The following is a 16633-nucleotide window of genomic DNA, read 5'->3' as shown; positions in this document are numbered from 1 at the left end:
TAGGGCAGTAATCAGATCCCAAAATATTTACCTCCTGATGACACAGCACATCAGCACTGAAAACAGGACTGTACAAGTTCTGAGGCTCTGAAGTTCTTCATATTCACTGAGAGCCTGAGAGGACCCTATAACATTTGGAACCTTAAAGATTCATAAGGAACAATCCCAAAGAACTGAATTTACTACAAGAACCCAGAGGGCCCAGTGTGAGATCAAACAGGGATAACAATGCCATCAAAAATGCATGTTGAATCAGAATGATGGTCCTGTCCAAAATATTTCAGACTAAGAATGTATGTTGAAAGAAACACCAACCAGTACTAACAATGCAAAGGTAGCACCATAACAACAGCATGTCGTGGATGAAAAAAAAAATGAATTTCCCACAAGGACTATATGAATACCTAAAAGAAATGAAGCAAGATATTTTAAAATGAAAGAAAAACTCTAGAAGAAATAATTGGAAATTAAGTAGCATAGAAGAGAAAGTGGAAATATTTACCCAGATAAGGGAATCTTTGAAAACTAGCACTTAAATTCTTGTTTACCTTTGCCTACACAGAAATCACAAAAATCAATGATTCCCTTAAATATTGAAATAATAAAAACTGAAAAGTAAGAGAATATGATATATTTGATATTTTTTAAAATAACCTGGAAAACTAATTGAGGAAAGCTCATTTAAAAGTCATTGGAATTTCTGAAAATCTTGTTTTGAAACAAAAAGCCTGGACACTATTTCAAGAATTCATAAACGAATCATTTCCTTAAAGGAACTGAAAGGGAAAACTCTAGGAATCTCATATATAAAATCCAAAGCTCTCACATTAAAGAAAAAACCTGGAAGCTACAGAAAGAAACAATTCAAATAATGAAGACTGCAATACGGACCACATAAGATGTAAGAACTTCTAGAAACCAGGAATGAAATTGGAATACAACACTATATTACAAAAGGCAAAAGAAATAGACTTATAAGAACAATACACTTTCAAAAGCTAAGTATGGGAGTTTAAAAGAAAAGAAGACTCAAAATTTTTGCTTAAAAGACAAGAGATGAGTAAGAACTTTAAAATATAAATAAAAGAACCCAAAGAAACCTAGAAATGAGGAAACAAAGGAGACATTTTTTACAGAATCATGGGTGTTATGAATGAATGCAGAACAAGAACACTTTCTACAGAGATAACAACATGGTAAAGAAAAAATAATGGCAGAAGATTTAAAGATTTTTGTTGAGCATGCTAGCACATATTTGTAATCTCAGCTCCCATGGATGCAGTTTGGCAGAACTTTCAAGTTTAGGAGTTCTGAGCTGCAGTGAGTTAGGCCAATTTGGATGCTTGCATTAAGTTAAGTATTTAAAATGTGAAGAGCCATGGGAATCTGAGGACCGAGATAGATGGAGGGCAGGGAATTTGAAGAGGAAGTTACCAAAATATCCCAATTAGAAAGAGATCAGGTTCAAACTCCCATACTAATCAGAGTGGGAATGTGCCCATGTATTTCCCCTTCAAAACTGGTAGATCCAGTCTTAAACAAATGAATTTAAATTTAATTTTAAAAGACAAAAACTATGATCAAAATAGTGGTGACACTCCTAAGTACCCAAGATAAAGTATGTTATCTGTATCGTGACAAAAAGGTGCTGAATAAAAGGCACAGTGTAGACATGACCACTATTTTTTTTCTGCTGAACTTTGCTTACATGTTAAAAGTTTGTGCGTGCGTGTGTGTGTGTGTGTGTGTGTGTGTGTGTGTGTGTGTGTGTGTTTTGGGGAGAGGTAAGAGGAGAGAAGCCTAGAAATAGTTATGTCCACAGAAGGTCATTGAAATACACACATATACACACATATGCATTGTACACAGTAGCAGCAATATTGTGGAAAAATCAACTGTGATAGACTTAGCTACTCTCAGTAATACAATGATCCAGGACAATTCTGAGCAACTTCTTACAAAAAAATGCTAATTCACTTCCAGAGAAAAATGTTAGGTTTGGACTACACATCAAAGCATATGATTTTTCACTTTAGGTTATTTGGCTTTTTATTTTGAGGTTTCAGTATTAAATGATTATTTTCTTGCAAAAATGAACAATATGGAAATATGCTTTGTATGATAATACATGGATAGCCCAGATCAAATTGCTTGGCAGTCCTGGCAGGGAAGAGGGAAGAGAGGGAGAAAATTTAGATCATATAACTTTGGAAAATTTAGGTAGGAATTTATTGTTACATATAATTGGTAAAATAAAATATCTCTATAATAAAAATATCATCCCAGATTTACACTGATTTCTCCTCATTGCTATAAGGTATCTCAATGACTTGACTACCATGTTCTTAAGCATTCTTTTTCACATACTCTGAGGACACAAAAGAAAGGAAAGCAAAACCACAAAAGTGCACCATCCTTTGCTCTCAGAGAACTTGTGTAAATAAGAAAGGATGTGCAAATAATTTTGTACAAAGAAATTACACATAAGATTAATTAGAAATAATCCAAAGACAGAAGACACTTATTTTAAGGGAGATTAGGAAAGGCTTCATGTAGAAGGTAGAAGCTGGAACTTAAATTAAGACAGGAAAGGCACTTTTTCCCTCTCATATTTTCTGATATTTTTATGCTAATCATATTTCAATGATCCAGTGGATTTGAGGTCTCACTGATGAAAGAAGTCATCAAATTATTGAATATCATCAAATATTAGTTATTATTGTTATCATCACCATTATTACCTTTACTCATTGTGGCACCTTATCTTTTACAATTCTTGTCCATAAAATTCCATTAATCCTCCATATACTTTTGTCCAAAATACTAGAAGCCTTTCTCTATGCCTCTTGATATATTAAGGGTACCAGTGTAGCAGCTGAGCTGGTCACATCCTAGCTTTTGTCTTACTTCATATCTTTCTTTCTAAACATGAATTCCCTTGAGGCTATCTTTTAGGTAACTCCTTGTAACGAAGTCTTTTTTAGTCTAATGCTGTAGCTAATTTACATTTACCCTGTATTTTACCACATCTCTGCTTATTCTTTACTTTTTATTTTAAAGACATTCTATTTTTCCATGATACTCATCCATATAGTTTCATTGGAAGAAATTTGGTGATGTTATGTTTTTTAGGGAGAAGTGGCAAGAAATTATTTATTTGTGTGCACAGGAGTATAAAATCATTGCAATGCTATGCAATTCTCAAAATGTAATCTTGTGGAAAATAATGTTACCTATTACTCTTAGAAGTGCCCCTACATTCTTGCCATCTTTCATTCCTTCCTTTTTCCTTTTCATTTCTTTTTCTGATCTGATTGTTAGAGACAGTATCGACCCCATTTTTTCCAAGCTAAAAATGTTTACTTTTGCATTTCCCCCTAAAAAAATGTTCTATGTCCGTTATGAGAATCCTATGCTTTGCATTTATTTCTAAAATAGAACATGTGGATGCTATTTTATGGCCTCAGTTTAATCATGTTTACCTGATGGTGGTTTCTTCTCCTGCCACTCCCTTTGGGTTGTGAAATTGAACATGATACATCTTACAAAACCTTTCCTAATGGACAACAACATGAACATAAACAAGTCGAATGCTTGTTCATTTCACCTAACCATAACCAGTTGCCTCCTGGATCAGGATTGAAGCATTTTTAAATATAGACTTAAGCACTACTTGCCTAAATACAAATTATTTATTTAAAATTCTTTGCTGCCATTTTAGGGTAAAATAATACACGTCTTTCATGGGGAATAGAATTTTGGGGATGACTGTCATTGATAGCATCTAAAAGAAGGAAACATTTTTACCTTTCTTTCAACTTTGTTTCAACTTCACCTTTTGTTTCAGCTCTTATGTTGAGATTAAAGGGACTTTCTTGAGAGAAATATCCTGACACTCTAAATGAATCAGTTTCCTACCTTCCCTGACTTTACTCTTCTAGGAAGAAGCTCTCTCTTTGAAAAATGGTATTATTGATGAAGGTGAAGATCATTTAGTACCAAATAATAAATTATTGTCAATGAGAATGCAATGTAGTATAATTGAAAGGGTGCTGCACTTAAATTGTCAGTCAAGAAGCATTTAAGTGCCTGCTCTATACCAGGCACTACACTGAGTGCTAAGGAATGAAGAAAAGCAAAGGTACTCCTTTCTTTCAGAGTTCACAATCTAATGGGGAAGACAACATGAAAACAAATATGTACAAAGTATATCATTTAACAAGCTATTCCTTTGCTTATAAATCTGTCATTCAATAGTGCTTCTTACTTGTTTTTTTAATTAAAAATATAATATTTAAACATAATATTAAAACATATTCCTTTATTCATTCACTTATCAAGCACTAATATAATGTCTACTATTTCTACTATAATATATTTGGCACTATCTAGGAAACTCACACACACACACACACAGATGCCTATCTATCATCATATGCAAAGGTTTTGTGATAATTGAGCCCAATCAACCTCTTCTATTTTCATTCCTCTATTCCTATGTGATGCTGGTATTTGCTTATTTGGATCCATATGCCCGTTTACCAGCTCTTCTCCCTGTGTAAGCTTCTCATATTCTTTGACCTATACGAACTCCCTTTTTTTAGAAGAAAAAATCCTACCAGAGCCACTAGTTTGCTCAGTGGCTACAGTGCCAGACCTGGAGACAGGAGGTCCTGAATTCAAATCTAGCTTGAGACACCTAGCTGTGCCCTAGCTCTTTGACTATGGAAGTAATTTAACTCCAGCTACCTAACCCTTTCCACTTTTCTGCCTTGGAACCAGTATTTAGTGTTGATTCTAAGAAGAGAAGGTTTTAAAAAGAGGAAAAAGTAACATGGATTCATGGATACACATACAGATGCACAATGTTAACATTAACACAGTGTGAATTTTATAAACATATTTAACATTTTCATGTGTCATTTAGAGTGTAAGCAACAACTATACATTTCAGTACTTAAAATATTATTCCAATAACTAATAGAGTAAGAATAATTAATATCAGTTGAACTGATTGCTTTGTGTGAAAGAGCCTGTAGATATGTGAGAGTGCTTAATGTGGCCAACTGTGACATTTTTACTAGGAAGAAAGAAAAGGACCACGTGCTCATCTGTTCTCTTGGCCATTGAGGAGGCTAAAACTGATGGATAGATTGAGATCAGAAGTTTTGATGGCTAGAAGGACTAAAGCTTATTAGGTGAATTCACTGATTCTGGCACCAACACGATGAGCCTCTGGGAGAAGGGAGTTACTAGATAGCCTAAGGAAGGGAGAACTAGCCCAGACTGGAAATAGAGCAAGTCAAAGATTCTGTGTTGATCAACACTGGCGTTGGCATGAGTGGCCACTGAACTTCCAGTCTGGGTGAGATATATACAGTCAGTGTGTGTGTGTGTGTGTGTGTGTGTGTGTGTGTACATGCCTGTATATATGTGCGAGAGAGACAGACAGAGAGAAAGGAAGAGACAAAGCCAGACAAAGGGTCAAAGATACAGAGATAAATAAAGAGAAGGAGGAGGGAAAGAAGGGAGGAAGAAAGGAACATTTATTTACTTAAGGTCAGTATTTATATTTTACAATTACAGCAACTAGACATGTCAAACAACATTCAAAATTCCATATTTTCCTCATAATGAGATAATTATTGTGAAATAAAGTCTATTTCCTCGCAGTTAAAATATGAAACAGTCAAGTACTCAGCTATCTCTTCAAAATGAATTACTTTTGTCGAGTTTAGTCAGTTGAATAAACCACATTTATTAGACTAATTCCTTGTGGTCTTATAGAAAAATCTTACCTGCACAAAACCAACATTCACCAGAATATACTCCCTTTTCCATTCTGTTTTCATGATGGAAACTTGGAAAAGAATTTCACTTTTCCATACCTCAGTTTTTCTGTATGCCAAATAGGAATAATTATGCATATTTCTTAAAATTATTATACTTCTGAGAGAACAATATTCATGAGTATGCTATTATCAAAACACTATTTTATATCTTATTGACATACTGAAAAGGAGCCTATCATTTCACTGTTTCAAGCACTTATTTTGTAATGTTACAGATAGAAACCTATGCATTGCTATTCATCTTGTGAGATTCTTGTCCAAGTTCTGTCCCTCTTCCCCAGTGGTCGACCCAATTTTCTAGAGGCTTTCTTCAATTTCTCCTGACTTGATGAACATACCAGTGGAGCACTCTGGATGTTTTTTGCTTTTGTCATCATATAATTTCTTTGTAATTTTTACTCCTATTTCCCATGGAGTTCTTCATTAGTTATATGTTGTAATCTGGTCTTATGTCCAAGTATCACTTTATTACTCTACATGTTATTCATTTTTTATTGATTCAAAGATAGTTGTATGCTTACTCTCAATGCCACACAGCAACAGGACCAGAAAGTTCTTCTTAAAAAAGATGGGCCATTGGTTTCATAGGAAGCCTGAGATCAGTAAAGGAGTTTTGCAGTTTCCAAAAGGCAATAAATTCCACTCTCCTCTTCCTGTTAAATCCTGGGGATTGTGGAACTCTGTTAAACTCTTTGACTCTACTACCTGATAAGCTACATAGGCGTACCCTTCAAAAGTATTTTTAAATCTATTGATAGTTTTTTTTTCTCATCCACTTTACCTTTCCTATGTATGATCAAGCCAAGCTTCTTTAAGTGATAATGGATCTTGTAATAGAGTTTCTGCAATGTTCTGGTTCCTGGTACAATCAATACAATGTAGTCTGCAAACAAGAGCACCTAGAGCATGTCATCATGCAAAGATGACCCTTGGTCAGTAATGACTGTGATTGAACTCCTTCATCACAGTGGGTGAATACTCTGTCTTAATCCACGAAAGGCCAATGTGGTGATGATCAGCTTAACCAATGAGCTCAGTAGTCATTACCTTAGGACATAGCATGGCTTCATGGAAGGATCATTAGATGTAGAGCCTATAATACCCAAAACAAATTGGATAGAGTACTGGGCCTGGAGTCAGAAAAATCATCTTCATGAGTTCAAATAGGTCCTCAGACACTAACTAGCTGCTGTATCACTGGCGAGCCAGTTCAGGTTGTTTTCCTGTTGCTTGATCTGGAGAAGGAAATGGCAAACCATTCTAGAATCTTTGCCAAGAGAATCCGCAGCAGGGTCCTAGAGTTGGACTCCACTGCAATATGACTCAACAACTATAATATCTGGTGTGAATCCTGGCTTGACCTTTTAGAAGGTATGACCTTGGGAAAATCATTTTAACAACTCAGATCTTTAGTTCTTTTTCTAAAAAATGAGGGAGAATAACACTTGTATTACCTACAACATGGAATTGACTGGAAAAGCAAATGGGATAGATATTTACAAAGTACTCTTCTGATATTCAAGAATATGGGCTATTTTTCAGCATTTTCTTTTCATACTATCCTTTATTTTTTGAGCAACTGGTCAATAGAAGAAAAGAAAATGAACATTATTGTTTACCACTATACGTCCATGACCATTTGTTTTGAGCTCTGATCAAATATAAAATAGCAATTAAAGAGTTAACATTTCTTCTGTGTAATATTAATTGTATATGCTTTGGAGGATGGCAGCAGAAAAGTCATGTAGACTCTAAGGACAGTCTAATGTTTGGCTGTCATGCCAATGAAGTTATTCAAACGGGGCTCACTTTTACAGTGAAAATCTCGAGGATTCCTGCTACTTTGTCCAAGGGAAGACAGAGAATAAAAGCTTGTTCTTCAGCTCTTTATTTTACATGAGAGCAGTAAAACTTAGCATATGTATTGTAGTGACACAAGTTAATTTCATTTCTGCCAATGAATTCACCACAGGTATTTTGAAAATTGCGATGAATTACTGTGGCTGTGACTCATTATCATAGCAGGAAATTACAGGAATCTCACAACTGATATGAAATGAAACACTGTCACTGCTATTGCATTAATTTCTGAGTCATTTGTCATTTGTAATAGTCTTGCAAGTGCCCATCTTAGCACAGTTTTCATTCTAAACAAGTTAAAATGTACTTGTAAGATTTTCCTTCGCTTGTTTTTTTTCTGCACTTACGCTTTGGGTGGAGGGGAATCAATTTGAACCGTACACTTTCTTAGTGAACATTTTTTCAGAAGTTGAGTTATGATAGTCTCATCATTTGTTATCTAATTTATAAGAAAGATTGATCATTTCATATTAATATTATTTTTACATCTGGATTTAGAAAAGTAGTTCTTTAATGAATGTCACATGGTTATATTCTTTATTGTGAGATATTATGGAGATTTTATATATGGATAAAACATATCATCTGTTATTTGAAAGGATCAGATCAGATTATCTATCTGATTTCTTCCAGGGCTGAATTCAATCAATTTAACAAGTATTCATTAAATATCTACTTTGTGCCAGACACTGTGAGAAAGCTCATAGTTCAACAATGTTAACATTGGAGATGTGTCAGATAAACTGACAACAATGTTGATCTACTCTTTGTTGAATTGGTTTTCCATATAGGCGAATAATTGTTATGTGTATGATTTTTCTAATGATGCTTAATTACAAAGAAGCTATTCTTTTAAGATGGTAAAAGGCATTCTAAACACATAGGCTCTCAATTTCCACAAGGCAAATGGACTTCCATTATCAAATTAGAAATAAATTGTCATAGAAAAAAAGTCCACCAAGGGACTGAATTAAATATTTGTGATGAAGGAGTTTGGATAGCAGCTATTCATTGGAATGTTTGACATTTTGGTATAACATCAATGTATTATGTTTAATGGCAGATAATCTCCATTTAGTAGTTTTGCCTTCAAAAATTCTATACTGCCTTCCAGATTCCAGGATTTCCCTTCCATTGACAATTATTCATAGACTCAACTTTTCCCAGAATTCTTAGCATTCCTACTTCCTACTAATTCCCTTCCTAAGCAAGCATAGTTCCAGAAAGTTATCTCACTCTTTTGTTCACATAGTTATGTATGCATTTGATAAGTGAGTTGGGCTATGATATTACCTGTCACTAGTAGGTGCTATCAAACATAAACCCCCACTTAATTATTTAAGATTGAGACCTCATGTTGCATAAAACACATTTTTCTTATCAACTTTTTACTTATAAAATTTGGCATCTGAGATTAACTGTAAAACATACACTTGTGTGGATTTTCTTTTTACTCTTCCCAAAATGTCTGGGATATTTCAGCACAAATTTGAGTTTTTATACATGATAAGTGTTTGAATTGTGTACAATCAAATGTTTCACTGACTAGAATAATTAATTATGAATGTGGGCAAATGACGTTTATGTTAACTCTTTGAATAAATTAAAAGTAAATACCATTAAGACTGAATCATTTGCTCTAGCTATTTTATTAGGCATATATTTTATGTGGTTGCAAAGTAGAACAGGCCATTAATAATAATAATAATTAATAATAACAACAACAATAATAATAATAACACCTTATAACTTTTATGAGGTTGTAGATATGTTGTTATTATCCAAATTTATAGATGAGGAAATTGAGGTGGAAAGGTCAGGTAACCTTTTCAAGAACATATAGCTTGTTAGTGGAGATTTAGTCTAGATCCTAGGTCTTCTAGCTATATTCTTTCTACTTTCTACTTCCCATTGTATCCATACCATTGCATAATTATTAGTCCCTCTAAAAAATTAGAGGTGTTCATTAATATAGCCAACTAATTTTTCTTATTAATATCTCTGCCCTTTCCTATTGCCTAACAGCTCAACTTGTCCTAGAAGCTCATATTTAGTTTTTCAGAGATAGATTGCCATGAATCCTTGTTGTTTTTCCTAATGGAACCTCCTTCCTTCCTTGCATCTTTCCATCATTTTTTCAATTTTATAATAAACTTCTTTCTTATTAATATTACTATATAAAGGACCTAAAACACATACTCACTGTCTCTCTCTCTCTCTCTCTCTCTCTCTCTCTCTCTCTCTCTCTCTCTCTCTCTTCTCTCTCTCTCTCTCTCTCTCTCTCTCTTTCTCTGTCTCTCTGTCTTTCTCTCTCTCTCTGAATCTCTCTCTCTCACCTTTACCCCCTCTATCTGTCTCTGTCTCTCTGATTCTGTCTACCTCTTTATTTATAAGTTCCAGATACCAGAGAACATTGTGGTCAACAGAGTTTTTATACAACTACTATCAATCAGTCATAAGACCACAGAGCCCCTATAATCCAATCCCCTCATTTTACAGGTATGGAAAATGAATCACTCATAAAGATCCAGGAAAAAATAATTCTTTGGGCCAGAAATAACTGTAAAGCAAAGAGAAAGAGCTGCAAAAGTTATTTTCCTTAGAGATGTGAGAGAAAGGGACTTGAGGAGAACTGCCCAGAGATAAGAGAGAAGTTTATGCTAGAAGTTGCATGAAGGAAGGACAACTTAAGATAGACCCCGGGTGATATTTAATTTAAATAAAAGTGCTTGACAGTTGATTACTAATTTTTGCTCATTTGTTTGTTTGGTTTTTTAAGAAGTACAGGTCTTCTTGCCTGTATCCAAAGTAGATGCAGAAATAATATCACCAGAGGGTGAGAATCATAACTTTAGAGTTAGAAGGGACTGATGAGATAATTTCATCTTCATTTTACAATAGAGGAAATCAAGCTTCAGAGGAGGTAAATAGACTTTCTGAGTGTCACACAATGAGCTGGTAGCAGGGGCAAGACAATGCCTGAGTTCTCATGATATATTTATTACCCTTTTCTTCTTCATGGGGCAATGGTTTGCGAACTGGATTTCAAATGGCAAGAGATAGATTAAAATCCTGGCTCTGACTTATATTATCTACATCACTTTGGTAAAGTCATTTAAGTTGCTGAGCCTTGTTTTCCTCAACTGTAAAATGAGGAAGTTGACTTCCAAGGTCTCTTCTAATTCTAAATCTGATACTATGATCCATCTAAATGATGTCAGACCTTTCTCAGTGTGCTATGTTTATCTAAGAATAATGGAATATATGTGTCTGTTCATGGTATATTCCCAAAAGCGAAATTGTGGAGGGAAAAATATGCATTTTTTCTCTGGCTTTGTTAAATGTCAACCACACTAATGTACTCTAACTGTTTTTAAATGTTTAAAGAAACTTTCAATGTTTTTCAGTATTCTGTCTTTAACTATCCTAATGACAGCAGCAACTAGCCAAAAGTATTATCCCAGTGATAATTAAATATTGAGTATAAATCTGTAATTACTATAATTTGGGGTTTATCAAAATGATGGCTATTATGTTAAGTACCAATTAATTATTAAAAATATATGTTTCCGTGACTGGCTTGGTGACAACAAAGTGTGCTGCTGTTGGGAAAAGTAGAAATGGAGAGTTCCCCTAGGTCTCTTAAGCTATCCTGCCTGAAGAGCCAGTTCCCTGTAAAGGTCATAATTCCTTTTTCTATGGATCGATTTCAGAATGGCTTCTCTAGGGAGAAGGGGGATTGACTGGAAGACTTCTTGTTGTTCTGCCTATCTATAGGACAGCAGGAAAAACAACTATGTGTCACTGAGGTCTAATAGAGCACCAAATCTAGAAATCTGGAGGCCAGGGCTCAGAAATCTTGACCCTGGACAAACTTGTGTGTGTGTGTGTGTGTGTGTGTGTGTGTGTGTGTGTGTGTGTGTGTGTGAGAAAGAAAAATCTTTAAGTGGTCTGTGAGTCTTTATCTCCCTTTTTTAAATGAAAATATAACTGCTTACATTTTTCTGCAGTCATTTCTTGAAGATAAGGAAAGCAATGCTTTCCAGCTTGAAAAAATGAAGACAGACACCATGTAGTTTTGTGTATGAGCTCTTTTATTCAGAGCTGACTTTTGATCTGGAAAAGACCTCCATGATTGTGATCAATTACCAATGGATTATAAATATGACACAAATGCTTCTAAAATAGGAAACTAGAGATCAGCATGGTCATTTGTTGATAGGACAGAAGCAAGCATGAAAATAATAGTCTCAGTTAGTGTATTTTAATTTTTTTAATTCTTTTAATTCTTAAGCAAATGATAATTCCAGTGTTTTATTCTTGTCCTTACTGCAATGACAATGTTAAAGGATCTGCTGTTTTTGCAAGAGGTCTGAAATGACAGTCTACCATCACTTATAAGCAATTTGGTCTTCATTACAAATTAATGAGGTGATAATTGCTCTCTGCAACCTTTTATGTGAAGAACATACCAGTGCTGTTTGCATTATCTTGCAATTTCTATCTCTACATCCAAGTGCTTGTGTTAGCTTGCCAAATTAGAATTGAGCAGAAAAATATTAAACGACAATGAGATCACCATGATTAAAATCATATTTTACATCAAATCCTTGAAGCTCACCATTGAGCATTTCTTTTCTTTTTTTAGCAGATAGCCCAATGCTGCTTATAGTAGCCAATAATTCTAGATGATTCTTAATTCTAATGTGCATGTATAGCAGAAACCGGATGTGTAATGTTTACATATAATTTTAAGATAAAGTCACATTTTGTGGATATAAGTGTCATGATCTCAAGGTTTTTTTTTTTAGCAGAGAGTCCTCTTCTCTTGAGCTTTTATTAACATTGCACTTCATTTTGTGCAAGTATAGAAACAATGATTGCAAAGACACTACAGTAGTCATTAAAATTTGGGTTTCTTAAAACTAAGCCATTCTTTCTGTCCTTTTTGATAATTATACAGTTCTTCTGATTTTATATGTGATGTTAGCAAAAATCCACAAATTATCCATTCCCTACTCTTCTTTGCCACACTGACAACAGCTTCCCATGTGATAGTTTGCACAGAATGGAATGTTTGTTGCTGTGTATAAAACGGAGATGTTTCTGTTGCTTTAAAGTAAATCCCAGAAAGAGTCAAGGAATCCGTATCAGCTTTATTCATCATGAGATGTTGCCAGTCTTAGATTTGAAAGAGAATTTTGGACATACCAAACCCCCAGTAGCAACATGATGCATGTAAATGTTTCCTCTTCTTTAGATTTTCCTCACAAGTACATTCTGAGGGAAAAAAATAAGAAAAAAATATTACATTGTCTCAAGAAATGTCTGCTTTGCATCTTCTCCATTTTATTGCATGTATTTTCATACATGTCGTATCCCATCATGTCCTTCAATTTGAGGCATGTTAAAGGAGGACGACTTTTTAATCTTGTATGAACAAGCCAAGTGGCAGAGTAGTAGCTTAAAATACATTTCTCTGAAATGGAATTAAAAATAAAGTGCTGTGCTGGGTAATGACCAAAGAGGCTACATCTAATGAGCCTTTGGTCCTTCAGAATGTTGCAGTCTAGTTGGGGAGATCTTGAAAATGTACATACCAGGACAAAGCCAGTGGTTGTAGCAAAGGTTTGGTAGTGATAAACCATGATAGCTATATTAAGCAAATAAATGTCTATATCAACTGTTGTATCAGTTTAGAGGGGGAATAGATAGCTCTGGGGATGGCTTGAAAACTTGTCCTTACAAGATGAGTAAGTTGTCGATATGTGCTAGAGACTATTTTAAGTAGGATCAAGACGATGAGTAGACCATGTTCGTTTGACTGAAACCGAAGGCTTCATAGAGAACTTACTTTAAGAAAAAGTAAAAATATAGATGGAAAGAGCCATAGAGATTATCCTTGGTAGCTTTGACTGCCAGGGAATGTCATTTGAACTTTAAGCTATCGATAAACGAGGAAGCACCAAAATGTTTTTAGCATGAGAGGTGCATGTACAGCATGATTTGTAGAATACATTTAAAGATTAGAGACCAATTAGAGAATGATCAAGAGGCTATTGCAGTATTTTAGGACTTTTCTAATTCTAAGTAAGTCCTGAGGTGCTACATTTTAAAATATGAATAATGAAAGAAATATGTGGAACGTGGATTGTGGTAGGGTGAAATGAGATGAAAAATTTAAATCAGGATTTGACTCATCATGTGTCATAGTAAGATAAAGTATTCCCTCCAACTCAGCCTCAGTTGCAGACAGAATCTTGTTATTTTTATGGATTCCCCACTGGGTTGAGGGTGAGATAGACTTTGCAAAACAAAGCCTTTATTAAAAGTAGCTGACAGCCTTCCCTAACCCACTGCACCCAAGACAAATAAATGGCTGCACAATTTTGTATGGCTCTACCTGTATTCTTTCCTATTTATTAAACACTGTTTGGAAGGTGATTATGAAGTTGAGTGAGATCAGAGACAGTTCCCTTATGTTGTCTCTCTTTTGTTTCTCGTGGATAATTCCAGAGTTTGCTTTGGGTCATTGAGCATCACTTGATAGGACTGAATCCAATAATACACAATCTTTCAGCTTCTGACTGTAGAAAATTAATTGCATAGATGGTGAGACATGAGTTGTTATGATGATGATTTGAAGCTCTTTGGCAATACACCAGATTGCACCCCAAGCCTTGTTTTGCTTGGGAAAAGATCTACAGATTGATAGATTATTGGCAGTTTTGTCTCCTGTTCCTAAGTAAGATCAAGTTTTGGATAAAATAATTTTTACTCCTTTAGCAAAGACCTTGGACTGTTATTTATTTACTTTGGGATGGATTTTGAGCTATGAATCCAAACAATTGAATCTTGGTGATCTAGAGGATAATCGGTGCCAGGAAGCATAAGCAGTTAGAGTTCACTCCACCAAGGGACTACAATGTATTATCTAGATTTTATTCATAGATAGCAGAAGATAGGCATTGTATAGGCCAAGAACTAATTTTTAAAGACTCCTTTTTTAGAACTGAAAGAAACCCAGTTTCTTCCTTCAACCTCTGTGGCAAACAATGGTTGATTTTTTAATGCTAAATAATACAGATCGATTCAAGAAACTGGCATCAAGAAAGAAATGGTACTTATAGTAACATGACGTTTACATAGCACTTTAAGATGTGCTCCATGATCTCCTTTGACTGTCCCTACTGTGCCAGGCAGTTGCTGCGGAGTCCCAGAGAGGTGATGTAACTTGCCCCTGCTTACACAGCAAATAGTTGTGAGAACCAGTAATTGATCCCAGACCTTTCTTGAGAAAAAGCCCTCCACACTTTCAGTTATCTCACAAGATCATTCTACCATGGACTGTGTGGTTGGTACTAGGATAGAGAGACATTTTAGGTCAGTTCTTGCCTTGAGGGCATCATAAATATCTGGGTAAGTACAATACACAATAATACATGGTAATTCCATTATAGAAGTACACATCAAAGTATTTTGTGAAGTCTGATGTAAAAAGGTACCAACAAGAGAAATCAGGGAAGCCAACTGATGAATAGAGAAAGGGAGGATTAAAGCCACAGGAAATGATGTGAACAAAGATATGGTGGCAGGAACTTCAGCACAAATTAAGAGGTAGATAGACACCAGTCCATTTTATGCATGAAGGGAAGTTTATAGAGGCAAAACCTAGAAAGCTCTGCTTGAGCTAGATTGTAAAAGGTTGGAAATCAAGGCAATTTATTCCTACTTGGTAGATAATAAGGAGCTATTGAATTTTGAGCTGAGGAGTAACATGATTAAATCTATGTGTGTGTGTATGTGTGTAGAAAGATAAAGGTGGCGCTGATATATGTGGTAAGTTAGAAAAAGAAGAAGAGAATAGAATCTGAAAGATCTATGGAAATCTGACCTCAGACACTTCCTAGCTTTGTGACGCTGAGCAAATCACTTAATCCCAATTGCCTAGTCCTTACCACAATTCTGCCTTGGAATCAATACTTTTATTCTAAGAAGAAAGGTAAGGGTTTTTTTTTTTTAAGAATCTATGGCCAAAATCCAGACGAATAGCATTCAGAATCTATTCTAAGAAAAGAAATAAAGAAGAGACGAAATAAAAGGAGACCTGTTAAAAAGTGATGCCACCATCAGAAATATTTTTTTCTTTGTGTGTTTATAATTTCCATGAAATGGCTTAGATATTGACATCTCATTTCCTATGTAATCACTCTATTAATGTTAATCTTTTGTTGTTTGTTTTTTTAAACTAGTGGGAAGAGATCAGTGGGGTTGATGAACATTACACCCCTATCAGGACCTACCAGGTGTGCAATGTTATGGATCATAGTCAGAATAATTGGCTGAGAACAAACTGGGTCCCAAGAAACTCAGCTCAGAAGATCTATGTGGAACTCAAGTTTACCCTCAGGGACTGCAATAGTATCCCATTGGTTTTGGGTACTTGCAAGGAGACTTTCAACCTCTACTACATGGAGTCAGATGATGACCATGGGGTCAAATTCCGAGAACATCAGTTTACCAAGATTGACACGATCGCAGCTGATGAAAGTTTCACACAGATGGACCTGGGCGATCGTATTCTCAAGCTCAACACTGAGGTTCGAGAAGTCGGCCCCGTGAGCAGGAAAGGCTTTTATTTGGCTTTTCAAGATGTCGGTGCCTGTGTTGCCTTAGTATCTGTGAGGGTGTACTTTAAAAAGTGCCCTTTTACAGTGAAGAACCTGGCAATGTTTCCAGATACAGTACCGATGGACTCCCAGTCCCTGGTGGAAGTCCGAGGTTCTTGTGTTAATAATTCTAAGGAAGAGGAACCACCCAGAATGTACTGCAGCACAGAAGGGGAATGGCTGGTGCCCATTGGCAAATGTTTATGCAATGCTGGCCATGAAGAGAGGGGCTATGTTTGCCAAGGTAACATT

The 16633-nt window shown here is 35.3% G+C and overlaps 1 protein-coding gene across 1 annotated transcript in view; it reads left to right on the top strand.

The window, feature by feature from the left end:
- Positions 1-16633, top strand: part of EPHA3 (EPH receptor A3) — a 397715-nt gene that overhangs the window by 105939 nt on the left and 275143 nt on the right. Inside the window, exon 3 of the mRNA XM_007500776.3 lies at positions 15965-16625. Within this exon, the coding sequence (XP_007500838.1) occupies positions 15965-16625 (661 nt within the window). The remainder of the gene's footprint in view (positions 1-15964; positions 16626-16633) is intronic.

This window comes from Monodelphis domestica, chromosome 8 (assembly GCF_027887165.1).
Source record: "Monodelphis domestica isolate mMonDom1 chromosome 8, mMonDom1.pri, whole genome shotgun sequence".
NCBI classification, from domain to species: Eukaryota; Metazoa; Chordata; class Mammalia; order Didelphimorphia; family Didelphidae; genus Monodelphis; species Monodelphis domestica.
Note: the sequence above shows the minus strand (reverse complement) of the source record. Positions and strands in the feature narration are given on the sequence as shown.